The 25471-nt window shown below is 39.1% G+C and overlaps 1 protein-coding gene across 6 annotated transcripts in view; it reads right to left on the bottom strand.

The window, feature by feature from the left end:
- CDK7 (cyclin dependent kinase 7) overlaps positions 1-23342 on the bottom strand; it is a 38484-nt gene extending 15142 nt beyond the window's left edge. For 3 of the 6 annotated variants that reach the window (XM_047729156.1, XM_047729155.1, XM_047729159.1), the window contains exons 1-8: positions 23200-23342; positions 22784-22843; positions 17086-17119; positions 16106-16173; positions 14632-14700; positions 12195-12305; positions 10990-11108; positions 8449-8548 (exon numbers count right to left, since the gene is read on the bottom strand). In XM_047729156.1, the coding sequence (XP_047585112.1) occupies positions 8449-8548; positions 10990-11108; positions 12195-12305; positions 14632-14700; positions 16106-16173; positions 17086-17119; positions 22784-22843; positions 23200-23265 (627 nt within the window). In that variant the 5' untranslated portion in view covers positions 23266-23342. The remainder of the gene's footprint in view (positions 1-8448; positions 8549-10989; positions 11109-12194; positions 12306-14631; positions 14701-16105; positions 16174-17085; positions 17120-22783; positions 22844-23199) is intronic. The other 3 variants (XM_047729157.1, XM_047729160.1, XM_047729158.1) reach the window with 3 other exon arrangements.
- Positions 23343-25471: the final 2129 nt, after the last annotated feature.

Below are 25471 nucleotides of genomic sequence, written 5' to 3'. Positions count from 1 at the left end.
ATATATCCTAAATCTAGTATATGGCTTTGTTCTAGTCTCCCACCTGATCACATTCTTTTTTTTTTAACCTTTTTCTTCATTTTTTCAATCAAGTTATCAATTCTTTTTAAAAAATCTTTTAAAATTTTCATCTTTACAGTCATATTCCATCCTTTCATATTTACCTTTATTTTGTGTGTATGTATGTACGTGTGTGTGTGTGTGTGAGATTTTCATATATATATACACATGATTTTCTTTCCTTAAATATATATACATTTTTTGTTTTTTTCCTTAAAATTTTGGGAGGCAGTTTCCTTTAATAGACCAAGATACAGCCAAAATCTAGTGTGTGGCTCTGCTCTGTTCACCAGCCTGATCACATTCTTCTTGTTCTTTCCCCTTTCTTTCCTCCCCCATTTCAGTTCTCTTCTGATTTTTTAGTGTTTATTTTTTGAGAGTAGTTGTTACCTTTTTACCATTTTGTTCTCTCATTCATCTACTCTTCTCTGGACAAAATGACACAACGGAAAAACTTAAAGAAACAAAACAAAACAAAACAAAACAAAACAAGAGGCAGTACTGACCACCAGGGACTTAATCAATAGGGACATTACAACGATGTCAGAACTAGAGTTCAGAATGATGATTATAAAGATACTAGCTGGAGAATCCCTTTCTAGAGAAATAAAAGAACTAAAATCTAACCAAATCAAAATCAAAAAGGCTATTAATGAGGTACAATAAAAAATGTAGGCTCTAGGGACGCCTGGGTGGCTCAGTTGGTTGAGCAGCTGCCTTCGGCTCAAGTCATGATCCCAGCGTCCTGGGATCGAGTCCCACATCGGGCTCCTTGCTCATCAGGGAGCCTGCTTCTCCCTCTGCCTCTGCCTGCCATTCTGTCTGCCTGTCCTCACTCTCTCCCTCTCTCTCTCTGACAAATAAATAAAATAAAATCTTAAAAAAAAAAATGTAGGCTCTAACTGCTAGGATAATTGAGGCAGAAGAAAGAATTAGTGATATAGAAGACCAAATGATGAAGAATAAAGAAGGTGAGAAAAAGAGAGATGAACAACTACTCAATCATGAGGGGAGAATTCAAGAGGTAAGTGATACCATAAGATGAAACAATTATTAGAATAATGGGATCCTAGGAGAAGCAGAAAGAGAGGGGAAAAAGATATACTGGAGCAAATCATAGCACAGAACATTCCTAATATGGGGAAGGAAACATGCATCAGAATCCAGCAGGCACAGAGAACCCTCCTCAAAATCAGTAAAACAGGTCAACACCCCCTCGTCTAACAGTAAAACTTCCAAGTGTCAGATACAAAGAGTAAATCCTGAAAGCAGCTCAGACAAGAGGACCTACAATGGTAGAAAACATTAGATAGGCAGACCTATCCACAGAGACCTGGCAGACCAGAAAGAACTGGCATGATATATTCAGAGCACTAAATGAGAAAAAGATGCAGCCAAGAATACTATATCCAGCTGGGCTGTCACTGAAAATAGAAGGAGAGATAAAAAGCTTCCAGGACAAATAAAAACTAAAATAATTTGCAAACACCAAACCAGCCCTACAAGAAATACTGAAAGGGGTCCTCTAAGTAAAGAGAAAACCTAAAAGTAACATAGACTAGAAAAAAACAGAGACAATATACAGTAACAGTCACCTTACAGGCAATACAATGGCACTAAATTCATACCTTTCAATAGTTACCCTGAATGTAAATGGGTTAAATGCCCCAATCAAAATACACAGGGTATCAAAATGGATTAAAAAAAAAAAACAAGACCCATCAATATGCTCTTTGCAAGAAACTCATTTTAGACCCAAAGACACCTCCAGATTTAAAATGAGGGGGTGGAAAACCATCTACCATGCTAATGGACATCAAAAGAAAGCTGGGGTGACAATCCTTATATCAGATAAATTAGATTTTAAGCCAAAGACTATCATAAGAGATGAGGAAGGACACTATATCATATGTAAAGGGTCTGTCCAAGAAGATCTAATAACTGTAAATATCTATGCCCTTGACATGGGAGCAGCCAATTATATAAACCAATTAATAACAAAATCAAAGAAACACATTGACAATAACACAGTAACAGTGGGGGACTTTAACACCTCCCTCACTGAAATGGACAGATCATCCAAGCAAAAGATCAAGAAGGAAATAAAGGCTTTAAATGACACACTGGACCAGATGGACAACACAAATATTCTCAGAACATTCCACCCCAAAGCAAAAGAATACACTTTTTTTCTCTACTGCACATGGAACATTCTTCAGAATAGATGACATCCTGGGTCACAAATCAGGTCTCAACCGGTACCAAAAGATTGGGATCACTCCCTGCATATTTTCAGAAAACAATGCTTGAAACTAGAACTCAATCACAAGAGGAAAGTTGGAAAGAACGCAAATACATGGAGCCTAAAGAGCATCCTACTAAAGAATGAATGGGTCAACCCACTCATTAAAAAAAAAATTTAAGGGCTCCTGGGTGGCTCAGTGGGTTAAAGCCTCTGCCTTCAGCTCAGGTCATGATCTCAGGGTCCTGGGATTGAGTCCCGCATCGAGCTCCTTGGTCAGCGGGGAGCCTGCTTCCCCCTCCCTCTCTCTCTGCCTGCCTACTTGTGAGCTCTTTGTCAAATAAATAAATAAAAGCTTAAAAAAAATTTAAAAATTCATGGAAACAAATGAAAATGAAAACACAACTGTTCAAAATCTTCAGGATAAAGCAAAGGCGGTCATAAGAGTAAGTTATATAGCAACATAAGCTTTTCTCAAGAAACAAGAAAGGTCTCAAATACACAACTTCCCCTACACCTAAAGGAGCTGGAGAAAGAACAGCAAAGAAAGCCTAAACCCAGCAGGAAAAAAGAAAGAATAAAGATCAGAGCAGAAATCAGAGCAGAAATGGAAAACCAAATTAATAAAATCATGAATGAAAGAGGAGATCATGGGGCGCCTGGGTGGCTCAGTGGATTAAGGCCTCTTATCTTTGGCTCGGGTCATGATCCCTGAGTCCTGGGATTGAGCCCCGCATCGGGCTCTCTGCTTGGCGGGGAGCCTGCTTCCCTTTCTCTCCCTGCCTGCCTCTCTGCCTACTTGTGATCTCTGCCAAATAAATAAAATCTTTAAAAAAAAAAAAAAAAAAAAAGGAAAGAAGAAAGAAAGAGGAGATCACAACCAACACAAAAGAAATACAATCAATTAAAAGAACATATTATGAGCAATTATATACCAGCAGATTTGACAATCTGGAAGAAATGGATGCATTCCTAGAGACATAGAAACTACCAAGACTGAAAAAGTGGGAAATCTGAACACAGACTGGGTACTGATTTATCCTTCCTTTTCTTCAGATGATAACAGTATTGTGGTTATGATAAAAAAAATTCTTCTAGAGAAAAAATCTTTTAGAGAAATAGTATATAGAGAAAATGGCATGATATCTGGGATTTGTGGCTTAAAAATGTGGTGTGAGGGAATTATAAATAAAGCTGATCATGTGTTAAAAATTGATGAAGCTGGTTTGTGGGTACACTGAGGCTCATTTTTCTCTCCAGAGTCCTCTGCTGAAACTCTCATCCCTTCTGCTTCAATATGGACTATTTTCTCTCAAGGTCTGAGGCACACCTGCTTCTTCAGAACTTCCTTTCACTATTAAATGAGGAATTCTATTCACCCCTTTTCTGTGTTCAATCTCATGTTCTCTGGATCCCACATCTTTCTCTTGATTTACTCTCACGTAATAGTAGAGCACAGCTTCAAATAAATTCCTAAGAAAGGAAGCAGATGTAAAATTTTTAGTGTAATAAATTGTATTTATTCTCAAAGCTAACTGAAAAATACAAATGGGCACAAAATTCTAGGTTGGAAATTATTTTCCTTCACAATGTATTCTATTGCCCTTAGGATCTGAAACCATTCTTTCCCCCTAATCCTTCATTATGGTTTCTATGTAATAAGCTCTCTCTGTTTTTCCTCTCTTGGAAATAAAGTGTTTTCCTTATAGTCGGGTCCTCTGAAATTTTACAATACGCCTTGGAATGGGTCTTTTTTCATTCACTATACAGAGTCTTTGTTGCACTTTCAGTTCACACCCACCAATGCTAGGCTATTTTCTGGTGAATTTCCTATCCTACATTTTCATTCATTTATTTATTTAGTAAGATTTTATTTATTTATCTGACAGAGATCACAAGTAGGCAGAGAGGCAGGCAGAGAAGAGTGAGGGGGAAGCAGGCTCCTTGCTGAGCAGAGAGAGCCCAATGTGGGGCTTGATCCAAGGACCCTGGGATCATGACCTGAGCTGAAGGCAGAAGCTTTAACCCTCTGAGCCACCCAGGTGCCCCTATCCTACATTTTCTTTGTTCTTTTTTCTTATATTCTAGGATCAATCCTGGATCAATCTGTTAGCTTAATTTTTTGGTCCTACTTGAGGAAAGAATTCTTGAGCTTACTTTCCCAATCTTTCCACTGTCTCTGTTTGCTTTTAGTTATCCTACATAAAAGTTTTCAAGATTCCCTTATTCTTTGACTGATCCTTTAGTAATAGAGCATCATGTTCTTTTTTTACAGATGGAATATGTTCTCTTAGTCCTCTGAAGGTGTGGTAGAGATGGAGGGTTAAATTTCTTCGGCTACCTGTTTATTTTCCTCAAATTAACTTCTTTCTTTCTTTCTTTTCTTTTTTTTTTTAAAGATTTTATTTATTTTATTTGAGAGTGAGTGAGTGGGAGAGAAAGAGCATGAGCAGGGAGGGGGTAGAGGAAGAGGGAGAAGGAGACTCCCCACTGAGCAGGAAGCCTGAGTGGGACTCAATTCTACCTGCATCAAAGACAGACAATTAATTGACCCACCCAGGCATCCCCCTACAAATTTCTTTTGTTGTCAGTCTTCCATACTGAATCCTCTCATCAAGTATCATTTTTTTATATTTATTTGAGAGGGGGAGCAGCAGGCAGAGGGAGAAGCAGGCTCCCCACTGAGCAAGGAGCCTGATGCAGGATTAGATTCCACAACCATGGGATTGTGACTTGAATGAAGGCAGGCTTAACCACTGAGCCACCCCATCATCCAATATCTAATGATTCTTCCCTGGGAGAATTACCTGATAATTCTTACATGCTGGAAGCCTTCATTAAATATCTGGAACTCCTTGATAACTATGTGGTAATCATGACTAACCATTCACATTCAAGGGTAAAGTACTAAAAACATTGATTAGAACTCACAGGCTTTCTCTAGAAAGACTGGGTAGGGAGTTTAATGCCAGTTTTCTGTGGGTCTATTCTCTGGGGCCATTCAGTTCTTCTAGTAAAGGATCCTCTATCTTTTGCCTGGGTTAAAGAGTTACTAGCTTGGGTGCCTGGGTGGCTCAGTGGGTTAAAGCCTCTGCCTTCAGCTCAGGTCATGATCCTACGGTTCTGGGATCGAGCCCCACATTGGGCTCTCTGCTCAGCGGGGAGCCTTCCTCCCTCTCTGCCTGCCTCTCTGCCTACTTGTGATCTCTGTACGTCAAATAAATAATACCTTAAAAAAAAAAAAAGTTACTAGCTTATTACAAAGGCTACCAAGGTTCTGGGAGCTGAGCAGGGAACTAAATTGAAGGTTTTACTATTCAGTATACAGACTTTGATGTAATTTGCATGTTTTCACCAAAGCAACTCACCCACATCCTCCACGGTGTCTAAGGATGGCTATGTCTGGAGATTTGTGTTTTAATTTCTTGAGAGAATAAACCTATCTCCAGTGGAGTTTTAAAGTGGAGGTATAGTTAGACAAACAGAAATGACCTAGCTTATGTGTAGAGGGACCATGGTATTAATTATTCATACACAATTTTTTTCCACCAACTCCAGTTTTTAGGCCTATACCTCATTATTATCATCAATGATCACAGGTGCTTCTCAATAACTAAGCAACTTTAGGATTCTGTGTGTCAAGCCAAAACTGCCTCTAGTTGGCATCTTTTACTGTAAAATTTAAGCAGCCTTCATTTCTCATTTTCCATACTCTGGCATGGTATTAACGGGCATCTCCTAGTTTCAAGGATGGCATTTATAGATCTTTTTTTTTTTTTAATTTTTTTTTTTTAAAGATTTTATTTATTTGACACACAGAGAGAGAAATCACAAGGAGGCAGAGAGGCAGGCAGAGAGAGAGAGAGAGGAGGAAACAGGCTCCCTGCTCAGCAGAGAGCCCGACGCGGGGCTCGATCCCAGGACCCTGAGATCATGACCTGAGCCGAAGGCAGAGGCTTTAACCCACTGAGCCACCCAGGCGCCCCATTTTTTTTTAAATTTTTTTAAAAGATTTTATTTATCTATTTGACAGAGAGGGAGATCACAAGTAGGCAGAGAGGCAGGCAGAGAGAGAAGAGGAAGCAGGCTCCCCAATGCAGGGCTCGATCCCAGGACCCTGAGATCACGACCCGAGCCGAAGGCAGAGGTTTTAACCCACTGAGCCACCCAGGCGCCCCTCAAGATAATTTATAAGGTGGGGGGAGTTTTGCCCTGCCATATCAAAAATCTTTTAAGATATAATTATCACTTGGGCACCTGGGTGGCTGAGTTGGTTAAACATATGTGTCTAGCCCGGGTCACGATCCCAGAGTCCTAGAATCAAGTCCCTCATCAGGATCTTTGCTTAGCAAGGAGTCTGCTTCTCCCTTTCCCTCCTGCCCCTCACCCTGCTCATACTGTCTCTCTCAAATAAATAAATACAATCTGAAAAAAAATAAATAAAAAGAACTAAGGAGAGAGAGTGTGAATAGCTGTGTCAGTGGGGGGAAGAGGGAGAGAATCCCAAGGCTATACACAACCCTGAGATAATGACCTGAGCCAAAATCAAGAGTCGGACACGCAACCAACTGAGACACTAAGGCGCACCTCTAACGTGTTCATTCTTTTTTTTTTTTTTAAATATTTTTATTTATTTATTTGACAGAGAGAGAGATCACAAGTAGTAAGAGAGGCAGGCAGAGAGAGAGAGGAGGAAGCAGGCTCCCTGCTGAGCAGAGAGCCCGATAGGGGGCTCGATCCCAGGACCCTGAGATCATGACCTGAACCGAAGGCAGAGGCTTAACCCACTGAGCCACCCAGGCGCCCTAACCTGTTCATTCTTAACTTCTGTCTCTCTCCACTTACTTTCTCAATGGAACGATAAATCATAACATTAGGGGCTATGGTTTTATCTTGGTAATGAATGAACTGTGTTTTGAGGAGCTGACAGAACTGACAGCTGACAAAACTGTGTTTTTGTGAGTAGCAGAGCTGGCATGCCAGCTTATCCACAAAACCCATCATTAGCACAGGGATTACTATTCATCTTCAAATCTAAATATGTTAGTATTTCTTCTGCAAGCACCCACAGGAGTGAGCTTCTCCAAACGATGCACAGAACTCACACCAAACTAAACAAGATGCTTGAGAAGGCAATTTTTCTTTGTGGCATACAGAAACTATATTCTGTGTTCAAGGAACTGAAAAGCTGTATTTTTGTGTTTTGGGTTCACATTTCTTTTTCTTTTTTTTTTTTTTAAAGATTTTACTCATTTATTTGACAGAGATCACAAGTAGACAGAGAGGCAGGCAGAGAGAGAGAGAGAGAGAGAGAGAGAGAGGGAAGCAGGCTCCCTGCTGAGCAGACTGGATCCCAGGACCCTGAGATCATGACCTGAGCCAAAAGCATCGGCTTAACCCACTGAGCCACCCAGGTGCCCCTGGGTTCACATTTCTTTAAATACGTATCACTTGAGAAGAGTAGGGGTTGGAAAATGGAAAGTAGGGAGGAAAAAACTCCCAGCTTCAGAAGGATTCCCCACTATTCCTTTGCCTTCATCATTCAGAAAGGCTAAACTAAACTTTATAGCTCAACAAAGTTTCTAAGGCACCATCTTTCTCACCAGTGAGGGTAGCGAGACAATGTTTTATTTCAAGACGGTTTCAGTCCAGGGAAATGCTACAGGACCACCACAACTGCTTAGTTTGAACAGAACTAAAATAATCTTACATACACTGCTGAGAGCGCAGCTGTAGTGGCTGGTTTTACACATTTCCTAAAGTGTAACTTTTAACAGCCCCAAATAAGAAAAGTCCCAGGACTACAAAAGTGCATCCTAACACTTTTAGTTACAGCAGAGATGTTACAGTATTACAGCCTGATGAGTTATTATAGCTTTATTATAGCTTTATTATATATGAGATATTACAGAAATGATCTATAAAATCTTTATTGTCCTCAATAAGAGGTCTCCTCATTTCCCATTAACAAAAAGGTTGCAGTGGAGAAGATGCATTTTTTTTTTTAAATTGGTCTATTTGTTGGCTTTTTTTAGAAGAATGGTGCTCCTCTCTGAGAATTATCTACGGGAAGGCAATTCTTATGCAAGTTATACAAACAAATAGCTATTACAATATCATAGTGTATATATCAATCCTAGACTTACCCTCAGAAGCAGCTCTGCTAAGATACAGCCAACAGCCCACATGTCCACACCTACACCATACATTCTAGCTCCAAAGAGTAACTCAGGGGCCCGATACCACCTGAAGAACAAAAAGAAATGTAATTTTAAAGATGAGATCGGGAGGGAGATAAACCGTAAGAGACTCTTTTTTTTTTTTTTTTAAAGATTTTATTTATTTATTTGTCAGAGAGAGAGAGGGAGAGAGAGCGAGCACAGGCAGACAGAGTGGCAGGCAGAGGCAGAGGGAGAAGCAGGCTCCCTGATGAGCAAGGAGCCCGATGTGGGACTCGATCCCAGGACGCTGGGATCATGACCTGAGCCGAAGGCAGCTGCTTAACCAACTGAGCCACCCAGGCGTCCCCCATAAGAGACTCTTAATCTCACAAAACAAACTGAAGGTTGCTGAGGGGAGGGCGGGGAGAGGGTGGTTGGGTTATGGACATTGGGGAGGGTATGTGCTATGGTGAGTGCTGTGAAGTGTGTAAACCTGATGATCCACAGACCTGTACCTGTGGAGCTAATAATACATTATATGTTAATAAAAAATTAAAAATTTTTAAAAAATGTAATTTAAAAATGCAATTATTAAAGTACTTCTGGGAGAAAACTCCTCAGCAAAACATCATCCCACTGATGAAATTCACTTTTATGTATTCCATTAACTCAAGAAAAACTGACTATAAAACCTAGCAGTTCCAGGACACCTGGGTGGCTCAGTTGGTTAAGCGTCTGCCTTCAGCTCAGGTAATGATCCTAGGTCCTGGGATCGAGTCCCACATCAGGCTCCCAGCTCAGTGGGGAGCCTGGTTTTCCCTCTGCCTCTGTCTCTCTCTGTCTCTCATGAAGAAATAAAGAAAAAGTCTTAAAAACAACAACAACAAAAAAACAAGCAGTTCTATACTGGAAATGACACATGTCCTTGGTCCATATGCTTTTCCTTTTTTTTTTTTTTTTTAATTTTATTTCTTTATTTGACAGAGGGAGAGATCACAAGTAGGCAGAGAGGCAAGGCAGAGAGAGGGGGGGAAGGAGGCTCCCTCTTGAGCAGAGAGCCCGATATGGGGCTTGATCCCAGAATCCTGGGATCATGATCCGAGCCGAAGGCAGAGGGTCTAACCCACTAAGCCACCCAGGTGCCCCTACTTTTCCTTTTTTTTTTTAAAGAGATTTGGTTCTTTTTTTTTTTTTTTTTTTTTGAAGATTTCATTTATTTATTTGACAGATAAAGATCATAAGTAGGCAGAGAGGCAGGCAGGCAGAGAGAGAGGAGGAAGCAGGCTCCCTGCTGAGCAGAGAGCCCGATGTGGGGCTCGATCCCAGGACCCTGGGATCATGACCTGAGCTGAAGGCAGAGGCTTTAACCCACTGAGCCACCCAGGCGCCCCCAACTTTTCCGTTCTTAAATGATTAATGCCTTCTCTCTTTCTGAAACTCTCAAAACCATCCTTCCTCTAAGCCACCTTACTTCCAACTTCACTGAAAAATATCCAAATAATGGGGAAAAAAAAAAAAAAGAAAAAACAATTCCATGGACTCACCTATAGTATTTCGTATTCACACAATCTCACAATCTGCCTTTCCCAACTGTAACTTCAGATGAACTGTCCTGGACTGTTTTAATGCCAATATGTCAACTTGGGGCACCAGGTACCATGCTCCCTTGCCTATTTTCTAAGATACTGAAATTCTTTCTCCTACATCAATGTTTTCTTCTTCACTAGACTTTTCCCACTAGTGTTCGAACATACGATAATTTCTTCAGCCTTAAAAAATAAACTAAAAAACAAAGTAATAAACAAGAAAAACTTTAGGCCCAACTTCCTGTAACAGCTACCTCCACATTCTCTGGTTATTCTGAAATAACCAGAATAACCTCTTACTATCTGTTTTTACTATCTCCAGTTCCTATTTTCTTATCCTTTTTTTTTTTTTTTTTTTAAGATTTAATCTATTCATTTGACAGAGAAATCACAAGCAGGCAGAGAGGTAGGCTGAGAGAGGGGGAAACAGGCTCCCTGCTGAGCAGAGAGCCCGGTGCGGGGCTCGATCCCAGGACCCTGAGATCATGACCCAAGCCAAAGGCAGAGGCTTTAACCCACTGAGCCACCCAGGTGCCCCTTCTTATCCTTTTAAAAACTCCTTCAGGGGGTGCCTGGCTGGCTCAGTTGGTACAGCATATAACTCTTGCTCTCAGGGTCCTGACTTCAAGCTCCAGGTTAGGCCTACACAGAGCTTCCTTTAAAAAAAAAAAAAAAAAAAAAAAAACAAAACAAACACGGACGCCTGGGTGGCTCAGCTGGTTATATGTCTGCCTTCAGCTCAGGTCATGATTTCAGGGTCCTGGGACTGAGCCCCACATTGGGCTCCCTGCTCAGCAGGGTATCTGCATCACCCTCTCCCTTTGCCTCCTCCTCACTGTTTATGCTGTCTCTGTTGCTCTCTCAAATAAAATCTTAAAACAAAACAAAAAACTAATCCTACACAATATAAACTTTCAATTTTTTTTAAACCAGTTCTTACCTGGTTACAACCTGATGTGTATAAGCTCTATTGGGGCTCCCAAATGATTTGGCCAGGCCAAAATCTGCCAGTTTTAGAACTCCATTTTCATCTAATAACAAGTTGTTTGGTTTGAGATCCTGGATCATGGAGATTTTAAATAAACATGTCAGCAGGTGGTAGAGAATACCATAATGTTACATTTAGTTGGCTTAACTTTAAACTTGGCAAAAAACAGGGTAAAACCTTAAATTTAAACAACAATCAGTACTTTTTTTCATTGACTTAAAATCTTACCAATGCTAAATAAGACTGGTTATATTACTTGGTGAGACCTTGGATCAAGACCTTGGGTCACTGAGCTTCAATTTACCTACCTCAGAGGGTTGCTGTGAGGATTAAATTTAGCGTTTTTCTATAAAGAGGCTACTGCAATGACTAGGAACTCAATAAACAGTTCCTGCTATTTATTTAATAACAGTAATACAAAGGAATTTCAGTAAATAAAAATATGATGCATTTAGAGAGGATGAGGAACAAATTCTTCAAAATATATACTAAAAAGATATTAGCAATAACCTAAAAGGGATTCTAAGTTAAAGGTATGAGAATTACTACATGGACTACATCCATTCTTAGCTATTTATCTAAATAGAGTGCCTAAGAACATCTACCTATTGATATTATCAGCCTTGTTTCAAGAGCTGAACGTTTCTAACATTGACTCAACCATTTCAGACACTTTATTACTTCACAGAATTTTAGAGTTACTAAAAATATTTTTTCTAAAAATATTTTAGTGTTGTAGAACTTAATCCAGATTCACTGTATTTTTTTCCCCTTGTCACAATAGTATAGGTATAGCACAAAGAACACCGGACTTAAAGCCAAAACATGTAGATTTTAATATTCTGTCAGTTACTAGCTACTGACCTTGAAAAAATATATATAACCTTGGTCAGGTGATAGAGCAACTTAGCTTTTCACCTAAGAAAAAAATGAAGAACTGGGTCTCTTCTATTTCTAAATTTTATGTAGCATTTTATGGTCTTCATGTCACCACCTGGTAGAAAAATTGAAGGGAACACCCAGAGAAAGATGGGAAAAAAATGGCCGGGCTCTATTTTTATTTTAAAATACACATATTTAGACCATTTATGTAATAACTGACTATATTAAACTTGACTAAAACATAAAGAATCAATCATATTGGTTAAAAACCTTACCCTATGTAGAATCCAATGCTGATGTAAATATTCTAACCCTTGAAGAGTCATCAACATGTAGGCTTTGATGTGTGATGGTGTCAACACAAGACTATTATCCTTTATTATAACCTGTAAACCCAGTGTATATATACAATTATTCCAAATAAATCACACCATATAAAATCACATACAGACATAAAATGAGTTTATCCATCATATAGGAGAATCTGAAGAAACACTGCCTAACTCTCCTTAGGAAGCACTGTGAGAATTTCCAGTTACGTGATTAGGGCAAGTATCTCTGCTGGTGCATTCTTTCCTACTTCTTTGTTTAAAAGGCATTAACACAGTGAACATTTGTTGTTTTGCTTGCCCCAGGATGTATAGCCCCTTCTGATAACAGCATTCAGCATTCCTTTGGGATATCACCTGGTTAAAATAGAACTGACCACTACCAGTGTCCTCTAGAGGTAGATACATGACCCATGCATAGCCAACCACCACAATGAAGCCTGCTGTCCAAAAGACTGGTTTAGGGATGGACATGTGATCTAAGCCAAGCTAATCCAACAGGCCAACTACTTCTGTTAGAAACTAAGGGAACAAAGCACCTTCCTTCCTAACAGATTATTAAACTTTTAAGGATATAAACTTGAGGTGCCTAAGTCACTACTCTGAGAAATTAAGCCCATGAAGAATGGCCACAAAGAAGAAAACAGAGTCGAGCTAAAGTGCAAGACTGAGTTTTCCATGGCATTATTTGAGAACTGTGCTTAAAGCGAGTTTATTCCTACATTTGTAAGTTATATTAGCTAAAAGTTCCCATTTTCTTTTTTAAGAAATCAGATTTAGATAAAAGGTATCCTGGGCCGCCTGGGTGGCTCAGATGGCAGGCGGCTCAGGTCATGACCCCAGGATTCTAGGATCAAGTCCTGCATCAGGCTCCCTGCTTTGCAGAGAGCCTGCTTCTCCCTCACCCTTTGCCTGCTGCTCTGCCCCACCCTGCTTGTGTCTTCTCTCTGTCAAATAAATAAAATCTTTAAAAAAAAAAAAGGTATCCAAATTGGCAAGAAGTAAAACTTACACTATTTACAGAGGACATACTATATATAGAAACCCCTAAATATTCCACCAAAAAACTACTATAACTGATCACTGAATTCAGTAAAGTTGCAAGATCCAAAATCAAAATACAGAAATCTGTAGCATTTTTATATACTAATAATGAAGTAACAGTAAGAGAAGTTAAGAGAATAATTCCATTTACAAAAAAGAAAAGAAAAAAGAAAAAGAAAGAAAAAAAAGAAGTCAGAGTTAGCAAAATATGCCCTTTTCAGTGCATAGTTCCATGTGTTTAACAAAGACATCCAGTTATGTAACCACTACCAAAATCAAGATAAAGTTCTTTAACTCCCACCCCCACCCTAATCGCCTCAGGCCCCTCTATACCTAATACTTTCCTCTACTCCCAACCCTGGCCACCACTGACCTGATCTGTTTCTTTAGTTTTGCCTTTTCCAGAATATCATATAAGTGGAATTACGCAATATATAGCATTTTGAACTTGAGTTCTTTCATTTAGCATAATACATCTGAGATTCCTCTATACTTTATATGTATGAACAGTTCATTACTTTTTATCCCCAAACAGCATTCCATTCTACAGCTATACCACAGTTTGTTTATATATTCACTAGAAAAGGTATTTGGATTGTTTCCAGTTTCGGCAATAATGAATAAAGCTGGACATCTGTGTACCAAATGATTTCTGTGTAGACATATTTTGGTGTCTCTTACACAAATATCTAGCAGTGGTATTGCCAGATCATTCTTTAGCTGTGTATTTAACTGTTTTTTTGTATTCTCACCAGTGTATGAGAATTTTAGTTGTTCAACATCCCTGGATTGTCAGCTTTTTGTTTTTGTTTTGTTTTTTCAAAGATCTTATTTATTTATTTGACAGAAAGAGAAATCATAAGGAGGCAGAGAGGCAGGCAGAGAGAGAGGGGGGAAGAAGGCTCCCTGCTGAGCAGAGCCCAATGCGGGGTTCCATCCCAGGACCCTGAGACCATGACCTGAATTGAAGGCAGAGGCTTCACACACTGAGCCACCCAGGCGTCCCTGGATTGTCAGTTTCTGAGATTCAGTTAGTATTAAGGAAAAGCCCAAGATCTTATATTCTCAAAAGTAAAATAAAAAACTTGGGTTTCAAAAGGAGGATATTCTGTGATAATATGGAAAAGGAACTCTAAATTCTCAAAGGCCTAATATTAATTTCTCTAAAAGTAATGTCAATAAGGTATAGGGAACTTGGTAGACAGAAATGCTCTGAAATCCAAATCTCTGTATGTAACACTGGGAATATGGCTAAATGACTCAGAAGAAAAAAGGAAATAAATAAGGTTCTCTTCTGATAAAAAGAGAAAAGAAAGTCCTCTAGGAATCTTAATCTTACCTCTAGATCAGTTTCCATAAAATCAAAGACAAGACTAATATTAGATTTATGTCCAAAAGCATCAAGGAGCTGCAAAGCAAAATTTAAAAATAAATAAGTAAATAAAAATGTGATTTTCCATATAATATTTGAAAAGATTATACCAACAAAAGTAATTCTTAAAATTTAAATAAGTATCTGGACTGCTGACAATTCCCAACTAAATCTGTCTTATTAAATTTGTCATTGATCATTTATATTGCTAGGAATTAGTAATTTGAGACACAAAAATACTAAACTTTGTATTTTTTAAAAGATCTTATTTATTTGAGAGAGAGAGACAGAGAGTATGCACAAGCAGGGGGAGGGGCGGAGGGAGAGAGAGAAGCTGACTCCTCACTGAGCCAGGAGCCTAATGCTGGGCTCAATCCCAGGACTCAAAGATTGTGACCGTAGCCAAAGTCAGACACCTAACCAACTGAGCAAGTAGTTGTGCCTAAACCTTAGTATTTTTAAAAAGTCACTAAATACTTAAGCTTTCCTCCAAAATTTTGAGAGTTATAATTAAGAAATAAATTAATGAAAACTTCACCTCAGTCTGCAATTCTGTGCTCAGTATTTAAGAAAATCCTATAAACAGAAGTGGTAGCTATCATTTCTTATATGCACCCTCTATGCCAGGCTCTATATCCAGGTACTTCACATGCATTCAGTCAATGAACTAGTCTTACTACAACTCTCGGAGGTGGAGTTATGGCACTGAGTTATAGGGGAGCTTACTCAAGGTCTTATATATGCTAGGGCTCTCGAGGCTTCAAAATGATTTTTCACAAAATTAGGCCATATGCCCATATTAAACTTATTCCATCAGTTGTAGAGTTTTAAAGACAATGCCTAGAGATGCCTGGGTGGCTCAGTCAGTTAAGTGTCTGCCTTTGGATCCTGGGATGGAGTTCCCGGCTTAGCGGGGAGTGTGCTTCTCCCTCTGCCCTCTGCCCCCCGCCCCTCGTTTGTGCTCACGCTTTGAGTGTGGCGCGCGCTCTCTCTCTCTCTCTCATGCTGTCAAAATAAAGAAATAAAATCTTAGGGGCGCCTGGGTGGCTCAGTGGGTTAAAGCCTCTGCCTTCAGCTCAGGTCATGATCCCAGGGTCCTGGGATTGAGCCCCACACTGGGCTCTCTGCTCAGCGGGAAGCCTGCTTCCTCCTCTCTCTCTGCCTGCCTCTCTGCCTACTTGTGATCTCTGTCAAATAAATAAATAAAATTTTTAAAAAAAGGAAAAAGAAAAAAAAAATAAAATCTTAAAATTTTTTTAAAAACAAAGACACTGCCTATAGAATCAATTAGAACAGAAAATATCTATCAGCCTGATAAATTTTTAAGCTTTTTTACAAGGTTCACCTAAAGCAATTCATCTTGCTGAGCCTTTAATCAACAACTACCACATTCAGAAATGACAGGGTCCCAAATCCCAGAAACAATTTAGATCATACTCACACCAATTATATTTGGATGACTTAGCTCCTGTAATAATTTTATTTCTCTTAAGGCTGTTCTATTTATACCTATGAAAAGGCAAAGCAAAATGTGAAAAATAACTCTGACATCTCAAATCTTAAAAACATATTTTTTGGGATAGGTTAGTCTTTCAGGAAATAGCAGTGAATATCCTATAGAAAAATAAGGGCCATTTTGACAGGTTTTTGGACATCTGATTTTATTTTATATTACTTTATTTTTAAAATAGTTTAAAATCACTATGATAAATGGTGAAAAAAAGTATTCACTTTGTAGCATATCCCTTGAGAAGACTGCTAGAATAACAACGTGACAGTGTGTAACATTAAAGCAATAAATAAGTCAACAGCTTCCTCTTTCTTGCATTATGAATATTAGGAACAGATTCTTGATGCTAACAGCAAAATAGTGGTGTCTATTATCATTCCCAATACAAAGGACAGAACTCAAAATTAAAAATAAGATCTGGTACTATCTGTTAAATAGAAGATGGGTCCTTTTTATAAAAACTAGTTCTTGATGACTAAATAAGACTTAACATGCTAGCACACAAAGCTATGGAGGAAAGGTAAAAACATGTTTTCTTCCATTCATCTATCTCAGTGTGAGCTTTCCGTACTTCCGTGAGGTTGTATCCTGAATTTTCAAAGTGATCAGTTCAGAGGAAAAAAAAAAGTGCTTGCAACAATACCTTAAAGAATGATGAAGACAGAAAGACAAGCAAGCCACTGATAACCTTGGTGCCTTACATTTACTCAGATGACTTGGTTATATGACTCTTAATATCCAAATGGTGGATATCACAAACATCCTGTCTCTATCCTGATTCTCTATGCTGAGTTTACTCTTCTAGCACCCTGCAATAACCCTATCTAAACCACTCAAAACTGACACGTTGCTAACTTCCTTAGTGAGAACAAAACCTTGTCCTGTTCTGTCAGATTATATTGAGTACTCACCATCTTTAGCTTCTGATCTATGTCCAAGTTTAATCTGGTAGGGGGGGAAAAACCCAAACACATTAAAAATGTGCATAACATATAAACACTTCAGAAACTTATCCACAACAAAATATGTAGCAACTTATATGTGGCCAGTAAGCAGGAAGCAAGTGGGAAATCATGAATCTGAAAGGCAAAATTAACAATATAAGAAAGGACCAAGTACCTATCATGCCTTGCCCCTTAAGTTTTTGAGTTACATTCAAGTAATGGAATTAAGAAAATAAATGTCTCCTTTATCTCTGCAAGATTAAATGTGGAAAAGTTACTGAGGGCATACTGACTAATAAACAAGAACAACAAAAATCACTTCAAGTTGGCCTACTTGGGAGGAAATATATGACATACAAACATAAAATAACATGTTTAATATGTCCAATAACATGTTCTTAGGGAACACATTTTCCCAAGAAGAAAAATTACAAATTATGATGGATACAAAAAAATGGTTAAACTGTTGTTACCATTAATACACATAACAAAACAAAAAAAGCAAAAAAAATTGCATTAATAGGTTTAGGCTTACACCAGTCTCTTACTCACTGCTTTATACAATGACTACATGTAAAAAAAAAAAAAAAAAGCCCAAAACAATTACTTCTGGAAAAACACAGCTATTCTACCTTTAAAAATATCCCCCAGCTAAATGCAAAATGGTGCACCCACTGTGGAAAACAGTATGGAGGTTCCTCAAAAACTAAAAATATAATTACCATATGATTCAGTAATTGCCCTACTGGGCATTTACCCAAAGAATACAAAAACACTAATTCAAAAGCTATATGCACCTCTATGTTTACTGCAGCATTATTAACAAAAGCAAACAGAATATTAAAATAGAGTATTACTCAGCCACAAAAAAGAACGAAATCTTGCCATTTGCGACAACATGGATGGATCTAGAGGGTATAACATTAAGTGAAATAAGAGAAAGACAATACCCTATGATTTCATTCATATGTGGGAATTAAGAAACGAAACAAACTAACAAAGAAGAAAGAGACAACCAAGAAACCATTAACTAGAGAGAACAGGTGGCTATCAGAGGGGAGGTGGGGGGAGGTTGGGGGAAATAGCTGAAGAGGATTAAGACTACACATCATGATGAGCACTAATATATAGACTTGCTGAATTACTGTATTGTACACCGGAAACCAATGTAACACATCATGTTAGGTATGCTAGAAATAAAATTTAAAAAATAAGACTCTTGGTAATGATAAAAAATAGATTAAAAGATATAAATGTATAAATATATATATCTTCCAACTGTATACTACAAACACAACTATTTACTTAAAGGTAAACTACTACAGCACTAAAAAATATAGGGCACTCAGCAATAAATCTAACAAAAGATGTGCAAAGCTTTCCAAAACTACGTAATAAAATGATATAAAAACATGCTTAAAATGAGACCAAAATAAACACACTCATGGATAGCAAGACTCCGTAATCATATATATGTCAATTTTCTTTAAGTTCAATGCAATCGAATCTAAAGCTCAACAGCATTTTTTAAAGAATACTGACAAACTGATTCTAAACTTTACATGGAAAAGGATCTAAGAACAATTAAAAAAATTTTTACATTTTGTAAACACAATAAAAATACATTGGTTTCAGGAAGCCATCTACTTCATTACCCAGATTAAACAACTATCAATATTTTACCCCACTTACTTCATTATTCATCCTCCCCTTTCTGCTGAATAAAATGTTTTATAACAAACCTCAGATTTCATGTCATTTCATCCCCATGTACTTAAGTAGGCATCTCTAAAACATGGACATTTTCTTACATATTCAATATGCCATCTTCATACTTTTTTTTTTTAAGACTTTATTTGACACAGAGAAAGAGATCACAAGTAGGCAGAGAGGCAAGCAGAGGGGGAGGGGGAAGCAGGCTCCCCCCTGAGCAGAGAGCCCAATGCGGGCCTCGATCCCAGGACCCTGAGATCATGACCTGAGCTGAAGGCAGAGGCTTAACCCACTGAGCCACCTAGGCGCCCATACTTTTTTTTTTAATTGTTTTTTTTTTAATTTAAATTTATTTGTGAGAGAGACAGTGAGAGACAGCATGAGAGGGGAGAGGCAGACTCCCTGTGGAGCTGAGAGCCCCATGCGGGACTCGATGCCGGGACTCCAGGATCATGACCTGAGCCGAAGGCAGTTGCTTAACCAACTGAGCCACCCAGGTGCCCTGCCATTTTCATACTTAACAAAATTAATAATAATGCCATAGCAGTATGTAATACCTAGTTCATATAGAATTCTCTTGATTGTTTGAAATTTCCCAAGTGGCAGATAAAGTAGCCAAGATAATTTTGAAGAAAAACAGGTATGTTTAACTTATCAGATTTCAAGGGTTTTGAAAGACAGTAGTAATTAAATACACTATAGCATCTGAGCAGGGATGGAAAAAAAAAATCAACCAATGGAAAAAAAAAATAGTGTGCCCTGAAATGGATCCAAGTATACACTGGAACTCAGATTACAACTGAAGGCAAAACTTGGCATTACAACCCACCAGGAAAAGGACAGACGATCTGTAATGCTGGGACGGCAAGGAAAAAAATACCGGATCACCCTATTACACAAAATAGAAAAATTAATTCCAGATAAAATAAAGACCTAAATGTGAACAGCAATGCTTTAAAATTTTTAGAAAATAGAACCCTTAATAACCTGGAGGTAGGCAAGCAGATAAAAAGGAAACCCATAAAGAAAAAAAAAATGGATAAACTCAACCCAAACACAACTATAAATTTCTGTGCCCCAGAAGACACCATATATAAACAAAGTCTAGCCAAAGAGTAGGCGAGGACACCTGCACTGCAAATTTCTTTTTTTTTTTTTTTTAATATTTTATTTATTTATTTGTCAGAGAGAGAGAGGGAGAGAGAGCGAGCACAGGCAGACAGAATGGCAGGCGGAGGCAGAGGGAGAAGCAGGCTCCCTGACAAGCAAGGAGCCCGATGTGGGACTCGATCCCAGGACGCTGGGACCATGACCCGAGCCGAAGGCAGCTGCTTAACCAACTGAGCCACCCAGGTGTCCCTATTTCTGACAAAGGATTAACGTTCAGAATATAATAAAGAATTCCACTAATCCATAGGAAGAAAAAAATTTAAGCACCCTAACAGAAAAACATAGAAAAAAAGTCTAAAAAGCCAATAAATCTAAGAAAAGATGATCAATCTAACTGGTATTCAGAGGAATATTAATTGAAACAATCATATACCAATTTTGATCCAGGTAATTGAAAAATGTTGTAAAATCTGACAATACAAACATGGTAAGAATGTGGAGGGAGGTTAAACTGGTCCAACCACTTTGAAGAGCAATCTGACAATATGTGGTGAGGGTGATGCTGTATATGCCCTAAAACAGCAACAATTCACAGATGGTTTCAAATATGGATATATTCTCTAAAGAAACTGACATGAATAGGCATCTCTGTAGGACTATATTAAGGGAAAACATAAAAAATAACAACAAAATAGCCTAAGTGTACATCAACAAGATTTTGACAGGCAAATTTAAGTGTAATTATATGATGGAATCTAATCACCAATGATCAGAACTAAACCGTATCTACATGTATCCATGTAGAAGATTTCAGCAATAATGCTGATTCAGGGGGCGCCTGGGTGGCTCAGTGGATTGAACCTCTGCCTTCGGTTCTGGTCATGATCTCAGGGTCCTGGGATGGAGCCCCACGACAGGCTCTCTGCTCAGTGGGGAGCATGCTTCCCCCTTCTCTGCCTGCTGCTCTGCCTACTTGTGATCTGTCAAATAAATAAATAAAATCTTAAAAAAAAAATAATGTTGAGGGGCACCTGGGTGGCTCAGTGGGTTAAAGCCTCTGCCTTGGGCTCACATCAGGATCCCGGGGTGTTGGGATGGAGCCTCGAATCAGGCTCTCTGCTCAGCGGGGACCCTGCTTCCTCCTCTCTCTCTGTCTACTTGTGATCTCTCTCTGTCAAATAAATAAATAAAATCTTAAAAAAAAAATTAAAAATAAAAAAATTAATGTTGATTCAGAAAGACAAACTGTAAAAGAATATTTACATATGTGGGGGTGGATGGGCAGCCAGCCAAGCATTGAGAGAAATAATCTCGAAGGCCACCAATAGAGGATTGGTTAAATAAATGGGGAATCATAAATTATGATCTTTTTAAAAAGACACCAATGATAATTTATTTTTTATAAATTTCAAAAGAAATATTCCACTTACCTCTAAACATACTTTTTTTTAATTTTAAAGATTTTATTATTTGACAAAGAGAGATCACTAGTAGGCTGAGCAGCAGGCAGAGAGAGAGGGGGAAGCAGGCTCTCTACTGAGCAGGGAGCCAGATGTAAGGCTTGATCCCAGGAACCTGAGACAATGACCCAAGTGGAAGGCAGATGCTTAACCCACTGAGCCACCCAAGCACCCTATCCCTCTAAACACAGTTTAAAATTCCAAGATACAATAGGTGAAAAAATACAGAAAATTTATTTTTTGTAAAATTAAACGTGTTAGTAAATAAACAAGTGTAAAACTTTATAGCAGAAAGACTAGATAATGTCTAAAATGAGGCTTCAAAGGAGTTAGGAATTTTGAAGGAGAAAACAAATTCAAATAGCAACAGGAACAATAAGGAGGTAAGGACACGTGGGTGGCTCACTAGGTTAAGCCTCTGCCTTCAATTCAGGTCGTTATCCCAGGGTCCTAGAATGGATCCCCAAGTGGGGCTCCCTGCTCCTGGAGGAGCCTGCTTCCCCCGCTGCATGCTGCTTCCCTGTGTGCACTCTCTGTCCCTGCTTTCTCTGACAAATAAATAAAGAAATAAAATCTTTTATAAATAAATAAATAAATAAAAGGAGGAGGTGGAGGTCACCTACCCCACCAAGAGACCTTGAGGTACGACAAAAACCTCTGAAAGGATTGCTGGCTTCAGTAGCACAGGAAAGAACAAGCAACCTGGCAGCGAAACACCTGGATTTAAATGCTAGTTTTAGCCATTAGTATCTGTGTCATTTTGACAATTACTCAATCTCTCTTAGTCTCAGGTATCTCAAGGGTAAAATAAGGATATTTTCCCTACTTCATATGCCTATATGGAGGGCTAAATGAAAAGAAAGTAAATGAAGATGCCTGACTTGTAAAAAAATTAGCTACATACGACCCTAGTTTCGTGAATGAATGCAAGTAAAAAAGTTACTAAATTCATTTTTTTAAAAGGCACATCGATATTAATGCTCATTAAAGCCTTTCAAGGAAAATCTGTACACAGAAAATGCAGAGGATACACATGACGAATGCAGGTGTGGCAGAAACCGTGACCTGGGAAGATCACGGCATTAAACAGCTCTGAGGAACCAGCAGATGGGTACTTGCTCCCCTTGCCTATGTCTGAAGTTATAAAGCAAACATAATATACAGCTTCCTCTTCATTTCCATTCTAATTAATGGAACAACAAAACTAAATCAACCCGAGTTCCATCCTAGAACACAAGACATTAATAAACTCCGTTTTCTCTGAAAATGACATAAATATCTCATTAGCAGAGCACGGTCAAGAGTCGTACAAAGCCCAGGCATCAGCTCCTACATACAGGTATCTTCAGAGACTGAAGGAAAAATAACAGACAGTAACTCACTTTCTTAATGGCGACAATTTGGTTGGTGTTCTTGTCTCTGGCCTTGTAAACCGTGGCAAACTAGAGAGAAAAACAGAAATAATCTAAGTTTGTGGGAGTTTTTTTTTGTGTTTGCCTTTTTACTTCTTCAGATCTGGAGAAGCAAAGACCTCGGAGTTCTTGGAGCGGATTCGCGGCGGCGTGGTACGTGGTGAGGCAGGCCACTTCCCGTTCCAGTCTATCCTTCAGAAAGGACAGAGCCGCTTAGGGGCTCCCCTCCAGGGTACACACAGGGGCAGCAGGTGCGTCTGGGCAGTCTCGTCCAATAAAGGAGTAGCCAGGTCAGTCCTCTCAACCCCACCAGAAAATCTGTGAGGGTGTGAGGCGGCCTGGCGTTCTCCGTTCAGAGCCCTGCGAATCCCATCCGAGAGCCTCACCTGTCCCTCCCCGAGGAAGTCCAGTTTCTCATAACGCTTTGCTCGCGACTTCACGTCCACCGCCATTCGTCGCACGAAACTCGGCTCCAACTGAAAGGGGCGAGCTTGCACGACACCAGGAATTTAAAGCTACCTAAATACCTCCAACAGCCACTTCCGTTGAGTGAGAGCCGGCGCTTTATTAGCTCCGCCCCACTTCCGGTTTGGGCTTGGGTGCTGCCGAGTAAGTCCGGCTAGAGCCCGCCCTACGGAAGCTGCGCGGGGCGGAGTTCGTTGGTTTTTCTGCGCCGTCCCTGCCCTGTCACGCCGTAGTCTGTTGGTGTCGGAAGCGGTGTGTGTTAGCAGTTGACTATGTCACCCTGTTACCGTTTTAACATAGATATTCCCTTCAGTACGGGGGACAGGTCAGCGTTCTGATATAATGTTCTGAGTTCGGGATTTAATAGGTGTGTGTGAGTGTGGAAGACTTGACCTAATCCCTGATCTCGCTGTCTGGTTCTTGCTCAAGGGCGTCCGTCGCGATGGTTGCTCTGGACGCTTAGCTCGCAATCGCCGGCTACTTAGAAGAGAGCCCAGTTCTTCAGGGCTGATCAAAACGCTTTCTCAGTTCAGTCCTTTGTGAAGGACTCCCCGGGAAACAAAATCCAAGTCAACTGAAGAATTCCGTGCCGTGGAACAGAATTCTGGCCGTCAGTTTTCTACTCTATAAAATGGTAATAATAAGCTACATCGTAACTGGTTGTGACGACTAAAAAAAACACCCAGAAAGTTAAGACATTGTAAGTGCTCAATTAAGTGTTAATTTTGAGCAGTACTCAACTTTGATTCTCATAAGTTTTCATGCATATTAACACGTTACACACATAACTCACTGAATTATCAAATGTATATTGAGCACTTACTATGTGCCTGGCTCTGTTGCAGACTGAGAAATCGGCAGGGAAAAAGACAAAGATCCATACTTTCCAACGGAAAGAGCAAAAAGAGCAAAAAAAGGAAAGTCAGTGAAAGAATTGTTGCAGTTATCCAGATAGCTATGTAAGATTTGGCTTCTAGCCAATAGGATTTGCTGACAGACTGCATATGGGTTGTGGAGAAAAAAACTGGTAATTCTAAGGTTTTGAGCTGAAGCATTTCATGTTTCTAAGAGATAACAATATTCATTTGCGGTGAAGAAGGCAGCAGAATACTAAGGTCCATAGTTTAGTCAAGGTAATACAGAGTAAAGATTGAATTCTTGCTCTAGATCTAGACTACTTGCTTTTGAATACTAGCCTCACAAGTATTCAGTCACTAGATTTATTACTTGGGCAAAATATTTAACGTTTTTATTCCTAGTTTCCTCATTTGTAATAGGACTACTCATTGGGTTGCTGCAAGGCTGAAATGTTTTACATTTCCAAAACCCTTAGAAAACTGTCTGACAGTTCTGTTCCTTAGCTATCACATAACTATTACTGGTCACCTTCCAGCTCTTTGTCACTGGGTTTTTATTGAGTTCTGTTACATTCGTAGGCAAAATTCTCATACATTACACAAAACGCCATCCTTTTACCATTTATCTCTTGCGTCAAAATATACCTAATGATACATGGTATCATAGAACTCAGTTCGAAGTTGCTTCCAAAAGTTATCACTTTAACAGTAAACTAACTTCACTTGTAGCAGGAATAAGCGAAATAGTGAGCTAAATGTCATGGTACACTTGTGAGGCTAGAAGTTCTAAAGTGTATCATGGCATATGAATTGATAATCACTGCATTATACTATGCTGCTAAGTAAATTCCTATGTGGGGACATTTTAAGTATGGTAAAAAAGGCAGTTATTTAGGTAAAAGTCTCGGTTCAGTAGGTCACTGTATGTATAAAATGCCATTCAGCATCTGTAAAGCATTATCCAGTTTACAAAGCACTTGCAGGCATTAGCAACAGCTAGCTTTCAAGATGGCCCCAGTGAAATCTTTCCTTCTGATATCAATGCACTTATGTAGTTTATTCCCACAGTGAAACAGACTGTTCTGTGTGACCTGTAGAATATGTCAGAATTGAGTTCATCTAACTTTTAAGTAGATCATAAAAGGCATTGCTTCTTCTGCCTTGCATGCTTAGATCATGAACGCTGGGTGAAGTCAGGCTTCATATAAGAGTTCAATCAGGTAGCCCTGTGAAGAGGTCTACATGGGGAAGAACTGGGACCTCCGGCCAACAGCCATCATCAACTTGGCAGTCATATGAGTGAGTCACCCTGGAGGTAAATCATCTAGCTCCAGTC

This window comes from Lutra lutra, chromosome 5 (assembly GCF_902655055.1).
Source record: "Lutra lutra chromosome 5, mLutLut1.2, whole genome shotgun sequence".
NCBI classification, from domain to species: Eukaryota; Metazoa; Chordata; class Mammalia; order Carnivora; family Mustelidae; genus Lutra; species Lutra lutra.
Note: the sequence above shows the minus strand (reverse complement) of the source record. Positions and strands in the feature narration are given on the sequence as shown.